The 17500-nt window shown below is 40.0% G+C and overlaps 1 protein-coding gene across 1 annotated transcript in view; it reads right to left on the minus strand.

Annotated features, from left to right (window-relative positions):
- LOC138955620 (fibropellin-1-like) overlaps nucleotides 1–17500 on the minus strand; it is a gene marked incomplete at its 3' end in the record, with an annotated part of 27417 nt that overhangs the window by 9633 nt on the left and 284 nt on the right. The window contains exons 2-7 of the mRNA XM_070327186.1: nucleotides 9075–9179; nucleotides 8429–8545; nucleotides 6854–6970; nucleotides 4439–4555; nucleotides 2268–2378; nucleotides 1687–1800 (exon numbers count right to left, since the gene is read on the minus strand). Of these exons, the coding sequence (XP_070183287.1) occupies nucleotides 1687–1800; nucleotides 2268–2378; nucleotides 4439–4555; nucleotides 6854–6970; nucleotides 8429–8545; nucleotides 9075–9179 (681 nt within the window). The remainder of the gene's footprint in view (nucleotides 1–1686; nucleotides 1801–2267; nucleotides 2379–4438; nucleotides 4556–6853; nucleotides 6971–8428; nucleotides 8546–9074; nucleotides 9180–17500) is intronic.

The following is a 17500-nucleotide window of genomic DNA, read 5'->3' on the forward strand; positions in this document are numbered from 1 at the left end:
TGAAGATAGTGTTGTAGGTTGCTTAAATATTACGAACAGTTATTAAAAGAGCGCTTGTTGTGATCAGCAAGTGTAAAGATAAAGGAAAAAGGACGGACTACATTGTACGCGTAATGTTTTGAAAGTAGTGCGGTTAATGTTCTTTTTCGGTCAGCCAATCTGCCTCTGGTTCTGTGTGTTTGTTTACGTTGCCATGCAGATTGGTATAAAAGACAGTGTAAAATGAAGTTACTACACACATTAGGACAGGCTTTCGAACAGAATAGGATGGGTTAGAATAAAGACATAGACTGAGGGCGCTAGGTTAGGGATTAGAATAGGTAGAGAGTAAAGGCAAGGTAGACTAGATCAAGATTTAGAATAGGGACAAGAAGAGGAGAATCCGCATTCTGTCAAAGGGATAGCATAGGGAAAACGCAGAGTAACGATAAAAGAACTTAGAGATTCTTTCTACTTTTTCACAAAATCAGGACAGCTTAGGTATAGCCAGCTTAAAAGGACAACCGCGCATGTTACTGTCTTGTTTATTTTAAACAACAGTAAAGGTTCAAAAGATATGTAGGAGAGAATTCCGTAGATATTCAGAAATAAACAACCGGACTGTTAGAACGTCGGCGTGCGTTTGATTGAACGGTCCCAAATTAGTTAGCTAGGTGTGGTAGATTAAACATTAGGTGACCTGCGCAATTCTAGGTAAGCTCCTGTGTTTTTGGTGTCCCGCCTGTTTTGCGCATGGTGTCTTTATAAAAGGGGAAACTGGAATTAGGTTTGGGACAAACCACTTTGGTGACGAATAGGGAGAGTCGTCAGTGACTCTGTCCCGGTCTCACTAAAGTCAAAATAGCAAATTCTGAAGTCTTAGACTATCCTTAAAACTTAGCCCAAAGAGGGAAGAACTGTTTCTCCCATTTAGAATTCCATTAAAGTAAACAGGTTTGAGAGAAATTCTTAGATAGTCAGTCAGAGAACAAAAGATCCTGTATGGGGTAAAAACGTAGCTAGCTCGATATGCGGAGTCTCGACTTATGATAGGATTATTTGGGGAAGGGAGATTAGGTGGCTTCATTGTTTTTCTTATAGATATCTTGCGCATTTTTGATGTTTGCCATGTAAAGGCGACCCGGGATTTTGTATCAATTTTGTATGTGAATTTATAATATTGCGTAATTTACGCTTGTTGTATTGAACCATTTGTACACTTTTCTAAATAATAAGTCCAATAAACTATTTTATAGAAAAGTGATCCCATGAAATTGACTTTGTCATTCGACTGAATGGTTTTCGTTGTCACATAAGTCGTCATTTCTTCTTGCAATCATAGCCTTTCAGGAAGATAAGCTAACCCGGTAATTTTAGGTGAGAGAGGATAAATTAGGCGACAGACAGATTAGAGGTGCATGCACTAGGGGAATGAACACAACGCGAGGCAAAACTAGACACGGAAAAGAGTAAATAAGTGCATGCACTAGACAATAAATCTGCAGAGCTAAACAAAAGACGTACATTTTGTTTCTTATCTACAACTCTCACGGTTTTCCGCCGGGTAAATAAACACACAATCTACACAATAGGAAAACTGCTACAATCGTTAGGTACAAATGTATTGTGTTTCTATTCAGCTTTCCCGGGTCGCCTTTCACTTGCAATGTCAACTTTTTTTCCGGATGAAAGTATATTTAAACTTACATTCTTCGCAACTTGGCCCAGTGAACCCGGATGGACAGTCGCAGTAGACGAAAGTGCCAAAGGTGTTGCAGGTACCGCCGTTTCTGCACGGGCTGTTGCGGCAGGGGTCAGAACCTGGAACACACGACTGGAATGTGAATCATGCTCAACAGTCTAAATGTACTGCGACACAGTGTTTTGTGTGTGTGTGTGTGTGTGTGTGTGTGTGTGTGTGTGTGTGTGTGCGTGTGCGTGCGTGTGTGTGTGTGTGTGTGCGTGTGTGTGTATGTGTGTGTGTGTGTGTGTGTGTGTGTGTGTGTGTCTGTGTCTGTGTGTGTGTGTGTGTGTGTGTGTGTGTGTGTGTGTGTTTGTGTGTGTGTGTTTGTGTGGGTGTTTGTGTGGGTGTGGGTGTGAGTGTGTGTGTGTGTGTGTGTGGCTGCCTGAATTGCGGGGTAAAAACAGTCATACGAGTAGAAGAAGAAGAAGAAGAAGAAGAAGAAGAAGAAGAAGAAGAAGAAGAAGAAGAAGAAGAAGAAGAAGAAGAAGAAGAAGAAGAAGAAGAAGAAGAAGAAGAAGAAAAAGAAAAAGAGTTCTTAACTTACTGTCTTGACAGCGATCTCCGGTGTAACCGCTGGGACAGTTGCACCTGTAGTAGGTCCCAAAGTTGTCACAGCTACCGCCGTTCTGACACGGGTTGTTGGCGCACTGGTCGGCTGTAAATGTAACGTTTCGATGCATTGTGATGTCTGCATAATTGTGATTGTCTATACAGATGGCATATTATATGCCTGTTTCGACATATGTGTGCTCATAATATGACGCACTCTCAAACAACCGGCACGGTTGGCCTAGTGGTAAGGCGGCCGCCCCGTGATCGGGAGGTCGTAGGTTCGAACCCCTGCCGGGTCATAAATTGGCAATCTAGTGGCTGTTCCACCTGGCGTCTGGCATCATTATGGGGTTAGTGCTAGGACTGGTTGGTCCGGTGTCAGAATAATGTGACTGGGTGCCTGCGACTTCAGTGTCTTGTGTGTGGCGCACGTTATATGTCAAAGCAGCACCGCCCTGATATGGCCCTTCGTGGTCGGCTGGACGTTAAGCAAACAAACAAACAAACAAACTCTCAAACAGAACTCATCATACCATACATTTTCACATTATTCTGGGGTGGGATCGGCGCAGGAACCTAGTAGGCTATGACGGTATTACTCGCAAAATGTGGTCTGTGTTATTAATATAAGCTGTCTGATCGGTGGTGTCTCCAAATATATATATATTCCTCACAGCCCTAGAATATTTGTGACCATTCAAAAACAATCACAAAAGTTTATTTTTCAGAATGTTCAAGGAATAAGGTTACAACAATCTGTTGTTGGTACACACAAGGTTTACAACGAGATTTGAAAAAAAGTAAAATAAAATAAATCAGCCAATCAATGCATGGATAAAGGAATACATAAATCGGTCAACAAGTAAACCAAGAGAGAGAGAGAGAGAGAGAGAGAGAGAGAGAGAGAGAGAGAGAGAGAGAGAGAGAGAGAGAGAGAGAGAGAGAGAGAGAGAGAGAGAGAGAGAGAGATAAAGAGTGAGAGAGAGAGAGTGAGAGAGAGTGTATGCATGTGTGTGAATGTGTGCGTGTGTGTGTGTGCGTGTGTGTGTATGTGTGTGTGTGTGTGTGTGTGTGTATGTGTGTGTGTGTGTGTGTGTGTGTGTGTGTGTGTGTGTGTGTGTGTGTGTGTGTGTGTTTCAATTTATACACACAATCTATTTCCATCGTCCTGATATGGCTCTGCGTAGTCGGCTGGACGTTAAGCAACAAATAAACTAAACTAAACAAAATCTATTTCAAAAAAAATCGAGTTCATTTTGTGTCACAGAGCAAGCCGATTAATCTTTTCTTGACATCGACAAAGTGAAGAAAATATTGCAACAAAATAGAAGGGGAAAGATGAATGAGACGGAGGAGAGATGGAAGGTTGAAGCGGAAGGATGGGGGTTGGGAGGTTGGGGGTTGTGGGGGAGGGGGGGGCTGGGCGGGGGGGGGGGGGGGGGCTGGGCGGGGTTTGGCGAAGCAGATACAGTGTATCTCCACATAAAATCTCCAACCGAGGCAGTAATACCACAGACAGATATCTTGCCGGTTTGGCAACGATCGCCAGGGTAACCTTGAAAGCAGCTACAAGGGAAGACATTGCCCAAATTGTTACAAGTGCCGCTGGTTCCAAAAGGATTGTTTGCACATGGGTTTGTTCGCTGCATTAGTTAAAATCAGGATAAACACTTTTTTTGAAAAATCGTTTTAGTACCTTGAAATCACACACACACACACACACACACACACACACACACACACACACACACGGACACACACACCCACACACCCACACACTTACACTCACCACGCACACACGCACACACGCACACACGCGCGCACACACACACACACACATACACACTCACCTCACACACACACACATACACACATACACACAGACACACACACAGAAACACACACACACACACACACACGCACGCACACACACACATACACACACACACTCACCACACACACGCGCACACACGCGCACACACACACACACACACACACACACACACACACACACACACACACACACACATACACACACCCACCAACACCCGCACGTACATGGACCTGTCTTAGAATAGAGCTTCCAATGTTGTGGTGTCTAGCTCACAGGAGTTAAGTATTTCATTTAAACAGACTTACGAAATGAGAAGTAGAAATACTCACGTGTTTGCTCGCACCTTGTGCCAGTGTAACCGAAGGGACAGACGCAGGTGTAGGAACTACCAAGGTCGTTGCAGGAACCCCCATTTAGACACGGGTTGTTGCTACATGCGTTGGTCCCTGACACATAAATAAAGGACGCGAAAAAAACACCAATATATTTCTTGACCTGCTCTGTTACAGTGAAATCCCTTACGTTATAAGTGAATCCAAATCCAGAAGACGTCATAACGGAAACAATGGCGGCACGTTATAATATTGTCCTTTCTTCGGGGGTACTGGCACAGACATTGAAGAACAAAATTCGTTTTGGTGCTCTTTTTAGTGTCTGCATTACAACAACAAAAACACACACTCGTAAGCTGAACGCATGCTCTGCCTGTATCTGTACTTTGTATCGTATGTCATTACCGCATCTGGAGTGGAAATGATGACAATGTTTGTGGTTTTATGGTCAACGTTGTTCTATTAAAGAAGAAAAACTTTGATGTCGGGACATCACACTACAAATAAAAACCCTTCCGAAATAGTACCCGCTGATGGGACAACAACAAAAGTCTGATCTCCTTAAAAATGAAAAATAGAAAAAAACAAAAAAAGAAACAAAAAAGAAACAAAAAAAGAAACAAAAAAGAAACAAAAAAAGAAACAAAAAAGAAATGTGACAGGGGAGGCTACCGCTCCTTTCACAGCCGACTCTGCACCAGAGTTGTTGGCCTTTAAGTCAACACCGGTGTTTTGTAGAAATCTGTTTGTGATGGGGTCTGTATGTTCATGGAAACCTTCGGGTTTGCATAACAGTTTTTATAGGGCTTTTATTAGCCCTAACATTTTCAAACCTGTTTGATTGCACTTTGCTTCCCGAGGTGATCGTAGTGTTTTACGGCACTCGGTTACATTTGGCGCTTGCGAGCAGGGATGGGACTCGGCATGACATGTTCAGGTAATGGCATAATATGACCACTGAGCATGTTCGTGCTGTTCCCATTCTGCGAACATGGGATGGACAGTGGTCCCCCGGTTCGGAACTTCGGGACGAAGTTCATTTCAAACGGGGGCGATTGTGACAGGGGAGGCTACCGCTCCTTTCACAGCAGACTCTGCACCCGAGTTGTTGGCCTTTAAGTCAACACCGGTGTTTTGTAGAAATCTGTTTGTGATGGGGTCTGGTAGTTTCCGATTGTCTGTATGTTCAAGGAAACCTTCGGGTTTGCATAACAGTTTTTATAGGGCTTTTATTAGCCCTAACATTTTCAAACCTGTTTGATTGCACTTCGCTTTCCGAGGTGATCGTAGTGTTTTACGGCACTCGGTTACAGAAACAAAAAACAAGTCGCGTAAGGCGAAAATACAATATTTAGTCAAGTAACTGTCGAACTCACAGAATGAAACTGAACGCAACGCAACACAGCAAGACCGTATACTCGTAGCATCGTCACTCCACCGCTTCGTTTTAACTTTCTGAGCGTGTTTTTAATCCAAACATATCATATCTATATATTTTTGGAATCAGGAACCCACAAAGAATAAGATGAAAGTGTTTTTAAATTGATTTCGAAAAAAAAATTTGATAATAATTTTTATATATTTAATTTTCAGAGCTTGTTTTTAATCCGAATATAACATATTTATATGTTTTTGGAATCAGCAAATAATGAAGAATAAGATAAACGTAAATTTGGATCGTTTTATAAATTTTTATTTTTTTTTACAATTTTCAGATTTTTAATGACCAAAGTCATTAATTAATTTTTAAGCCACCAAGCTGAAATGCAATACCGAAGTCCGGGCTTCGTCGAAGATTACTTGAGCAAAATTTCAACCAATTTGGTTGAAAAATGAGGGCGTGACAGTGCCGCCTCAACTTTCACGAAAAGCCGGATATGACGTCATCAAAGCCATTGATCAAAAAAATGAAAAAAAAGTTCGGGGATTTCATACCCAGGAACTCTCATGTCAAATTTCATAAAGATCGGTCCAGTAGTTTAGTCTGAATCGCTCTACACACACACACACACACACGCACACACGCACACACGCACGCACACACGCACATACACCACGACCCTCGTTTCGATTCCCCCTCGATGTTAAAATATTTAGTCAAAACTTGACTAAATATAAAAAGAAGAAAAAAACTAATGACAGTAAGTATCCATTTGTGTATTAAACTAAAATCACACACACACACGCACACACACACACACACACACACACACGCACACACACACACACACACACACACACACACACACACACACGCGCGCGCGCACACGCTCAAACAAACCCACACCCACCAACACACGCACGCATATGGGCCTGTCTCAGGACAGAGCTTCCAATGTTGTTGTGTCTAGCTCACAGGAGTTAAATATTTCATTTAAACAGACTTACGAAATGAGAAGTAGAAATACTCACGTGTTTGCTCGCACCTTGTGCCAGTGTAACCGAAGGGACAGACGCAGGTGTAGGAACTACCAAGGTTGTTGCAGGAACCCCCATTTAGACACGGGTTGGGGCTACATGCGTTTGTCCCTGACAAATAAATAAAGGACGCGACTAAACAAACCAATGTATTTCTTGACCTGCTCTTTTACAGTGAAATCCCTTACGTTATAAGTGAATCCAAATCGAGAAGACGTCACAACGGAAAGAATAGCGTCACGTACGTTATAATATTGTCCTTTCTGCATGTCTTCGGGGGTACTGGCAAAGACATTGAAGAACAAAATTCGTTTCTGTGCTTTTTTTGGTGTCTGCATTACAACATTAAAAACACACACTCGTAAGCTGAACGCATGTGCTGCCTGTATTTGTACTTTGTATCGTATGTCATTAAGTTCATCTGGAGTGGAAATGATGACAATGTTTGTGGTTTTATGGTCAACGTTGTTCTATTAAAGAAGAAAAACTAATGACAGTAAGTATCCATTTGTGTAACAAGCAAACAAACTAACAAGACATCACAGTAAGAAATATCCATCAATCAATCAATCGAATATTCAGTATTGTTGACTTTCAAAATAAAACATTAACACTCGATTTATCGTAGCAGTTGGTTCCTAATTTATCTTTTGTTCGTCTTCGTTTAAAAAGTGTGTTTTAAATATTAAGTTCAGTTGTAGTAGTTCGGGTGTTTCAACATGATATTTTGCAGCATGAAATAATGTACGCGGGAATCTGTGAATGGTTTAGAAAAAAACATGTCGAAAACGTTGCTCAACGTAAAAAAGACACGGTTACCCAGAGCTCCCCATCAATGTTGCTTTTCAGGTGTTTGTAAAACGCCCCTTGACTGATACTTAACAGTGAATAGTTGTGCACAAAGGCGTGTTATTCTTATTACGATCAGTATATACCTGCTATTCAGACTTGGTCATGTGACAGGCGTTTTCTTCCACACGAGATTAATTTGATCAGGTAATCGAGTGTAGAAGAAAACTCTGGCACACGACCAAGTCTGAATAGCATGTATGTCTCACAGCTTCAACAGAGGAGAGAACAAACACGTTTTGCGTACTCACGCCTGACAAGGTTAAACATTGGAGCAGCCATTGTGGAGAGATCTACTTGTTTGACGGAAGTGACCGAACAACTATGAATGACGTCTCAGTATGTGTGAATGACGTCATAGTTATCGTCACAGTCTGTATATTTTGAAGCATCGCATTCTTTATGACGTCTTTCTGTGTCTTCATGCGCGAAATGTGTGTTCTTGTCGGGATCTTTGTCTTGTCTGTACATAACTCTGTCCTTCTAGATCCAGGCCAACATGCCTCACGAGCGAGCCACTTTCCAATGACAGCTACAATCACGTATGGAAACAGTACTGTCATCTGGGATGCCGTTTTCAGTATTCTGAGCGTTTAAGAATGTGTAAAGAGAAGAAACCAGAACAGCAGCAGAAATGAAAGCCATGTGTATATTTCTGGGCCTTTGTAGGGACGATTGCGGGGACGATATACACATATGCGATCTACAGAAGTGACTTACCACCGATCTCACAACGGGTTCCCGAATACCCGGGACGACAAAAACAGGTGAAGAAACCCTCGTTGTCATAACAGGCGCCGTCGTTGAGGCAAGGTTTGTTGCGACACTCATTGTTGTCTGACAAATAACAACAACAGTATTGTGTACTTATAACACAAACTACGTAGAACAATTAAAGGTTGCTTCCTAAATGAAAGAAGTGTGAAAACAAATAGCATGCCAACGGCAGTCCGTGTTGTTTGAAACAAAGCAACCTTGCGTAATCAATGAACACAATACCAACAAATAATATATATTTTTTAAATATTTAAAAAAACCAGATAGTGTGCTAACGATTCAATCGCAAAACAGGAACCTAATAAGAATGTACCGTCGTTACGTGTTTTCTTTTTAGATACCGTTTTAACTATTTGTGATGTTTTTAAAAATTTATGCACACGCTGCTGCTGTATGTTTAACAAATCTAGGTTATGATTAATTCATCAATATCCAAACATTATTTGGAACGGATGTTAAAAGAGAATCAACATTGAGAGGTTAATATATTGACAACAACCTTTTCTTGTTATTCAAAACTGATTATAATGCTTCTTTTAAATACCTCATGCGGCGGATATTGGCATTGCACATTGAGTATAGAACTTACCAATCTCGCACTGCGTTCCTCCATAGCCTTGTAGACACTGACAACCACCATTCACACACGGTGCGCCGTTCTGACACTGGTAGAAAATCGGGCACTGACCGGCAACTGCAAATAAATCCAGAAGAATGAAAGTAGTTATCAATTGAATTTTAAGGTATTGAATTCACAACGTTGCAGAAGCGGACATGTAGAGCTTAGCACAAAGGGAACCCGTGCTGCTAATCTGTTGACACAAGCGTGGCTCAAGTACCCGTCCCGTCTTGAGCCGTAAGCCCTTGCAGGCAGCGTTGCGTTTTCTTGGAATAGCGTTGGTCATTGTTTTTCGTATGATTGATTGATGCAAGTCCAAGTTCGTTGTATATCTCATAGATGTTTAGAGCATAACATTTTCTTTCAAATAATAGTAAACATGCTATACTTTTGTCAGTCGTCGATAAAACTATGCACATTTGTATGTTACATCTTTTTCTTATTAATGTTCTGTTGTCCTAAAAAGCTTGCAAGTGCTAAAAAGTTATTTGGACGATTACTCAGAAGAAGAATAAACAAGTCGCGTAAGGCGAAATAATAACATTTAGTCAAGCTGTCGAACTCACAGAATGAAACTGAACGCACTGCTTTATTCACCAAGACCACATATACTCGTAGTTTCGTCAGTCCACCGCTCGTGGCAAAGGAAGTGAAATCGACAAGCCATGCGCTGCAGAATAGTGCGGTAGTGGTCGCGCTGTGCTGCATAGCACGCTTTTCTGTACCTCTCTTCGTTTTAACTTTCTGAGCGTGTTTTCAATTCAAACATTTCGGAAAATTAATTTTAATCATAATTTTCATATTTTTAATTTTCAGAGCTTGTTTTTAATCCAAATATAACATATGTATATGTTTTTTGAATAAGAAAATGACGCAGAATAAGATGAAATTGTTTTTGGATTGATTAATAAAAAAAAATTAATTACAAGTTTCCGATTTTTAATGACCAAACTCATTAATTATTATTCAAGCCACCAAACTGAAATGCAATACTAAAGTCCGGCCTTTGTCGAAGATTGCTTTGCCAAAATTTCAATCAAGTTGATTAAAAAAAATGAGGGTGTGACAGTGCCGCCTCAACTTTTACAAAAATCCGGATATGACGTCATTAAAGACATTTATCCAAAAAAATTAAAAAAACGTCCGGGGATATCATACCCAGGAACTCTCATGTCAAATTTCATAAAGATCGGTCCAGTAGTTTAGTCTGAATCGCTCTACACACACACACGCACAGACAGACACACACACACACACACACACACATACACACACACACACACACACACATACACCACGACCCTCGTTTCGATTCCCCCTCTATGTTAAAACATTTAGTCAAAACTTGACTAAATGTAAAAACATGCAATGCCTTAAAACAATGTTCGGGGATCCTTTTTGTGCAAAGGAACAGCAAACTGAAAACAAACAATTCCAAGATTGTTCGCAGCTATCTTTGCGCTCTCCTCCCTCTCTCTCTCTCTCTCTCTCTCTCTCTCTCTCTCTCTCTCTCTAGCTGGAGATCTTTCACGAGATTTCGCTGAGCGGGCAGGTCGGAGACTTTGAGCTGCGCTTTAATTCTAACGAAAGTCGTCAAGTTCTCTTCAAAATGACAGTCGTTGGCTTGCCAACTGCTGCAGGAACAGCTCTACAAGCCCTGCTCCACGACCACAATGTCACATCATGGAAAATCGCCGTGAATGGGGACATCTTGACGTTTGTTGTCAGACTTGCACCTGCGACCACTGATGGCGACCCAGTTACACGCTACGCTCACAGTGACACACATGACAACACGGTGCAATATTTCCGCAGAAAACCACCAAGCCAGATAAGGAGAGACAAGAAGAGGGCCGAGGAAAGGAAAGCAAAAATGCAGGAGGAGGCAAGTGAGTGTTTTATGTGCAGCTCTTTGAAACGACACCCGACAAACAACGGCATATGTTCCATAACAAAGAAGAAAACACACCTGACAAAGACCTCGACACAGTGACCGCTAAAAATTCACGTGAAAGTGTCCACGACTTTACCGTGTTGACAGGTAGTGACCCAATGTGCGTTGCTTTGGCGACAATGCACGCAGAAATACACGAGTTTGAAACACAGTCGCATGTGCACATGACAACAGAGGGCGTGCCCATGATGAAAACTGTGTTGATCTGGCAAAACACGATCCCTCTGGCATGGTGAAAAATTACATTGGGGAAATCATGGACAGGCCGCTGCAACGTCCTCTGCGGGATAGGCACAGGAACAATAAACATCACAGAATTGTGACCAATGACGACACCAACGCAGCACAGTATATATTTGAGACAGACGATCTTGTGCTTGTGTCCGACCCACATAGTGCAAACAGCGAGTGGCCATCAGGGGTGACATTCTGGTTCGTCAAACAGGCCCCCAGAAACCTGATTCCTGAAGAACTATGCTACATGCAGCAGCTCGCCTCGTGGATACCGATTGAACGGCGGAAAATACCACAACACCATCTACGACAGGTTGAAGAAAGGCAGAAGATGTTGGTGGACTTGATTCGGTTCTACCTTGGTTAAGTAATAGACATGCATGCTACGCGATCGAATCTCAAATCTTGTTTGATGTGAAAGACAATGGGTACTGAACGGACATTGATGGCCTTGTTCAGAGCGCGACACGTCTGACATGTTGTACATGTCAGTTTGTACGGACATTTTCGGATTTGGTTTCGATATTTGATCGAGTGTTCGAATACCCCTCCTCAAATCCACCCCCAATTTGCAATGGGCTCATAGCCTAGGCAATGAAACATTCTTACTTCTGACTTCTAGCTGGAGAGAGAGAGAGAGAGAGAGAGAGAGAGAGAGAGAGAGAGAGAGAGAGAGAGAGAGAGAGAGAGAGAGAGAGAGAGAGAGAGAGAGAGAGAGAGAGAGAGTGCGCATTAAAGGTGACAAGCAAAGCAAACGTACTTTCTTCAACTTATGTTTCCTTAGCGTTTCTATGGGTAATTCAAAAGTCACAACGCGGCTGTGGTCAGATGTATTTGTCGAAAGTGTCAAATTGGCCTGAAGTAAAACGGTTTTCTAACACTATGCCTTTCGGGTCTGAGGATTCACCCTAAGGAAGGAGCTAACAACCGTTACGCCAAATACAAGCCACCCGCAACCCTTTCAACCCTTACAAATCAAATTCGTTTATTGACAACTTCAGCAGGAAAGAGACATTGCTGAATGATCAGCTTGAATTGACTGTCATTGGCAAAGAGAGGAGACCTTTTAAAAATAGCCGCCCATAATTAACAGAGTTAATTCCATGACATTGTTGTCTTCCTTTTCCCTGCTTTTTGTCAAAGGGAAGATGATACAGAGGAGTTAAAAGACTGCAGAAAGAAAACACGAACTTCACAGTATGTTTCTTTCTTGTTCTGTGATCGATGACTGAATATTATTGCATTTTATTTCGTCCAGGCTGGGTATCAATGTCAAGGCTCCATCTACCCGGTTTGAAATCGCTGTACCAGTTTTATACAAGTCTCTTCATATAGCGATCATTTCAAAACATTTCACCAAACGTTCATACAAATCGGCCTCTTTTAACCTTTAGTTGTACTTTTTGTAAGTCATGGCTCAAAAAATGCGATTTTTGAGCTCCATAACGCACTCTAATACAGTGTGCGGTCAGTATCTTCCTAGGTAGATTCTATGAAAACGACATAACTCTGGAACTTCATGTTTTGTGTCAAGCCTCACGACAGTCCATTGTTTTACTGCATGCATTTGTATTTAACGCCATATCACCAGGAGCCTGGATTAAAAATAATAATGGAACAACCCTCGTACAGCTATATCCTTTCAAGATGTCTATGCGTTGAGGTTGTTTTAAAAACGAGTACCACTGATTGGGAAGAAGAAATTATATATTTGCAACACACACCAAATGTTAAACTGAGCTGAAGTGATTTCTGTATCATGTATTCACACATTTTGATTGTTCATTTATTTGTTTTACATATACATATATAGCTCGAACGAAATGCAGCAACACTCAGAAACTGGGCGCACTGAGTATTTATGCATGTAAAAAGTAAGTTCCTTGTTATACAAATCGTGGATCTTGTTTAGAACTATCAAAAGCAAAGCACGTTCATACAATATTATAACATTTTACATATATGTATATGGGTGAAGGGTTGCGAACAGGGAAAGGGGTGTAACGAACGAACTTTAACGAACGAACGAACTTTATTTTACAAGGATAAAGGTTTAAGGCACATTGCCTTGTCTAACAACCTGTCCTTAAACAAATACAAAACATATAATATCCACTAAAGAAGAATACAATGGAACAAATTGATAGATGAAAAATGCTAAATGCAACCAATATAAAATAGAAACAAAACTTAATGCGGAGAAAGTTAGAAAGACCACAATAAAGGAGTACACACACGACTAACAAACAAACAACAAACAAGCCATAGGAAATTAAATGTAACAAGTCGCGTAAGGCGAAAATACAACATTTAGTCAAGCTGTCGAACTCACAGAATGAAACTGAACGCAATGCCATTTTTCAGCAAGACCGTATACTCGTAGCATCGTCAGTCCACCGCTCATGGCAAAGGCAGTGAAATTGACAAGAAGAGCGGGGTAGTAGTTGCGCTAAGAAGGATAGCACGCTTTTCTGTACCTCTCTTTGTTTTAACTTTCTGAGCGTGTTTTTAATCCAAACATATCATATCTATATGTTTTTGGAATCAGGAACCGACAAGGAATAAGATGAAAGTGTTTTTAAATTGATTTGGACAATTTAATTTTGATGATAATTTTTATATATTTAATTTTCAGAGCTTGTTTTTAATCTGAATATAACATATTTATATGTTTTTGGAATCAGCAAATGATGAAAAATAAGATAAACGTAAATTTGGATCGTTTTATAAATTTTTATTTTTTTTTTACAATTTTCAGATGTTTAATGACCAAAGTCATCAATTAATTTTTAAGCCACCAAGCTGAAATGCAATACCGAAGTCCGGGCTTCGTCGAAGATTGCTTGACCAAAATTTCAATCAATTTGGTTGAAAAATGAGGGCGTGACAGTGCCGCCTCAACTTTCACGAAAAGCCGGATATGACGTCATCAAAGACATTTATCAAAAAAATGAAAAAAATTGTTCGGGGATTTCATACCCAGGAACTCTCATGTCAAATTTCATAAAGATCGGTCCAGTAGTTTAGTCTGAATCGCTCTACACACACACACAGACACACACACACACACACACGCACGCACATACACCACGACCCTCGTTTCGATTCCCCCTCGATGTTAAAATATTTAGTCAAAACTTGACTAAATATAAAAAGGAATAAAGATAAGAAAAGAGAATTAAAAAAAATTAATAATAACAGAATAAAAAATAAATAAAGTTCTACAAAAGGGCATAGAGAATTATATCAATACATTTATAATCATGGGAACACATTAAAATCATGCATAAGAGAAATGTAAGAAGAGAGAGAGAGAGAGAGAGAGAGAGAGAGAGAGAGAGAGAGAGAGAGAGAGAGAGAGAAAGAGAGAGAGAGACAGAGACAGAGTGACAGACAGATAGACAGACAGACAGACAAACAGACAGACAGACAGACAGACATACTGACAGAGACAGAGAGAGAGATGGATGGTGGTGGTCTGTGTTATCGTTATTGAATACACTCAGGTTCAACTAAAACAAAAAGGCTTGTTGACAGAGAAGGCATTTAAACTGGACACTTATAAAAAGAGACACACAAAAAACAGGATCTATCAAAAATGTTCCATATAATGATTCCATTCAGCATGGAATTATTGAATATTGCTCATAATTAAGGCATTATATTGTTCCATGCTAAATTGTTGTTGTACACTTTTTCATAAGAATATGTCAATGTGTGGCAGCATGTGTTTCAGTCTTACGGTATACAAATGATATTTGCTAACAACAAAAACAGATAAACCAACTTTCTGTATGTAAAGCCCCTTTACAACCAAGCATAATCAATTCCTTTGATACAATCAACGGTGCACAGTGTGAACAACTTTCCCGCAGCCACTGATACTGAGTCCCACCACAACAACAACAAATCGCGTAAGGCGAAAATACAACATTTAGTCAAGTAGCTGTCGAACTCACAGAATGCAACTGAACGCAATGCAACGCAGCAAGACCGTATACTCGTAGCATCGTCAGTCCACCGCTCACGGCAAAGGCAGTGAAATTGACAAGAAGAACGGGGTAGTAGTTGCGCTGAGAAGGATAGCACGCTTTTCTGTACCTCTCTTCGTTTTAACTTTCTGAGCGTGTTTTTAATCCAAACATATAATATCTATATGTTTTTGGAATCAGGAACCGACAAGGAATAAGATGAAAGTGTTTTTAAATTGATTTGGAAAATTTAATTTTGATAATAATTTTTATATATTTAATTTTCAGAGCTTGTTTTTAATCCAAATATAACATATTTATATGTTTTTGGAATCAGCAAATGATGGAGAATAAGATGAACGTACATTTGGATCGTTTTATAAAAAATATATTTTGTTTACAATTTTCAGATTTTTAATGACCAAAGTCATTAATTAATTTTTAAGCCACCAAGCTGAAATGCAATACCAAAGTCCGGGCTTCGTCGAACATTACTTGACCAAAATTTCAACCAATTTGGTTGAAAAATGAGGGCGTGACAGTGCCGCCTCAACTTTCACGAAAAGCCGGATATGACGTCATCAAAGACATTTATCAAAAAAATGAAAAAAAGTTCGGGGATATCATACCCAGGAACTCTCATGTCAAATTTCATAAAGATCGGTCCAGTAGTTTGGTCTGAATCGCTCTACACGCACGCACGCACGCACACACACACACACACACACACACACATACACACATACATGTGCACACACACACACACATACACCACGACCCTCGTCTCGATTCCCCCCTCTATGTTAAAACATTTAGTCATAACTTGACTAAATGTAAAAATGTACTGTAGGACACCCGTCGCGATATAACCTTCGTGGTTGAAAACGACGTTAAACACCAAATACAGAAAAGAAACTGTAAGACAGTCCCAGTAAAAAATGTCCAAACTGTCTTCCTCTTTGCAGAAAAAACCCCCCACAGAGTCTACAATTGTTTTCAAAAACAACAGACGCCTTGTTGGGATATTTCTGTGCACTTGTATGTACTGTAGCCACCGCAATCGAGTATCACTAGTTGTTTTTATAACTTTTGAAAAGACAGTTGTCATTTTCAGACTGATATTCATTTTGTGTGACCATTTCTCAATGGATTTTAGGGGACCATCCTTATAAACAAACTTCTTATACATAATCTTTGAATCAAATTGCAAAACAAGTTAACTTGCCAAATTTTGGGACAACACATAATTATTTTCAAAATCTTTATTTAATGTTTGTTGATACTGTTTTACTGCATGTCATACACCCTCATAAAGAATGAAATTTACAAAGCCATGTGGATATGCTTTCTTAAAATCTTCATAAGGCAAGTAACCATTTGGTCCAAGCAGATGCCCTATTGAGACAATTCCATTCTCAATCCTGTTTGGAATATAAAATAATATTGTGCGTCTCGACAGACATTGAAATGCAGTGGCTCTGAGAACAACTCATCATAATTCCGAGGCACACATTTACAGAAAAATCTTGTATAATGATTAACTATATTAAACCAAACAGGGGTATTTACTTTATGCATTAAAACATTAGCAAATTCTCCGCCTCTGTGTTCCACACAACGAATTTTGTAAACCAAGGGACACATATTATCTTCAAAATATGTACAATCTTCCAAATATTTAACAAAATCCTTTTCAATTTTAAAACAGCTAAGTAACAATAAACATCCACCATCTTCAATCCACCGTTTGCATATGGCTGTTTTGCTTTTAATTTTATCCGGGTTTTCATCCCATAAAAAAGCATAGAGCAGTCTCATCAATTCTTCGAGGAAGTCCTTCTCAGGATCTGATAAATTCATGACTGGGTGAATTAATCTTGACATAACCAATGTCTTTACAACTGTTGCTTTACCGAATATGGTGTAAGATTCTTCTTTGACAACACATTTAAACCCCTCCGAATTTCGTGGAACTTGTTTTCATAAATAATGTGCACTATTTCCTCCATATTCCCTGAAAAATGTATGCCGAACACTCTAAATACAGTTGGGTTCCACACAAACGCTCAGCAATGTAATTTCTCTTTTAGAGATTAATAAAGTTATTGTATTGTATTGTATTGTATTGTATTGTATTGTATTGTAATTCTGGCATAAATTTGACATTTAATTTTGTATACAAATGCCAAGCTTAACTAACCCACATACTTGTATTATTCTCAATATGTTTCTGTGAT

This window comes from Littorina saxatilis, unplaced genomic scaffold (genome assembly GCF_037325665.1).
Source record: "Littorina saxatilis isolate snail1 unplaced genomic scaffold, US_GU_Lsax_2.0 scaffold_637, whole genome shotgun sequence".
NCBI lineage: Eukaryota > Metazoa > Mollusca > Gastropoda > Littorinimorpha > Littorinidae > Littorina > Littorina saxatilis.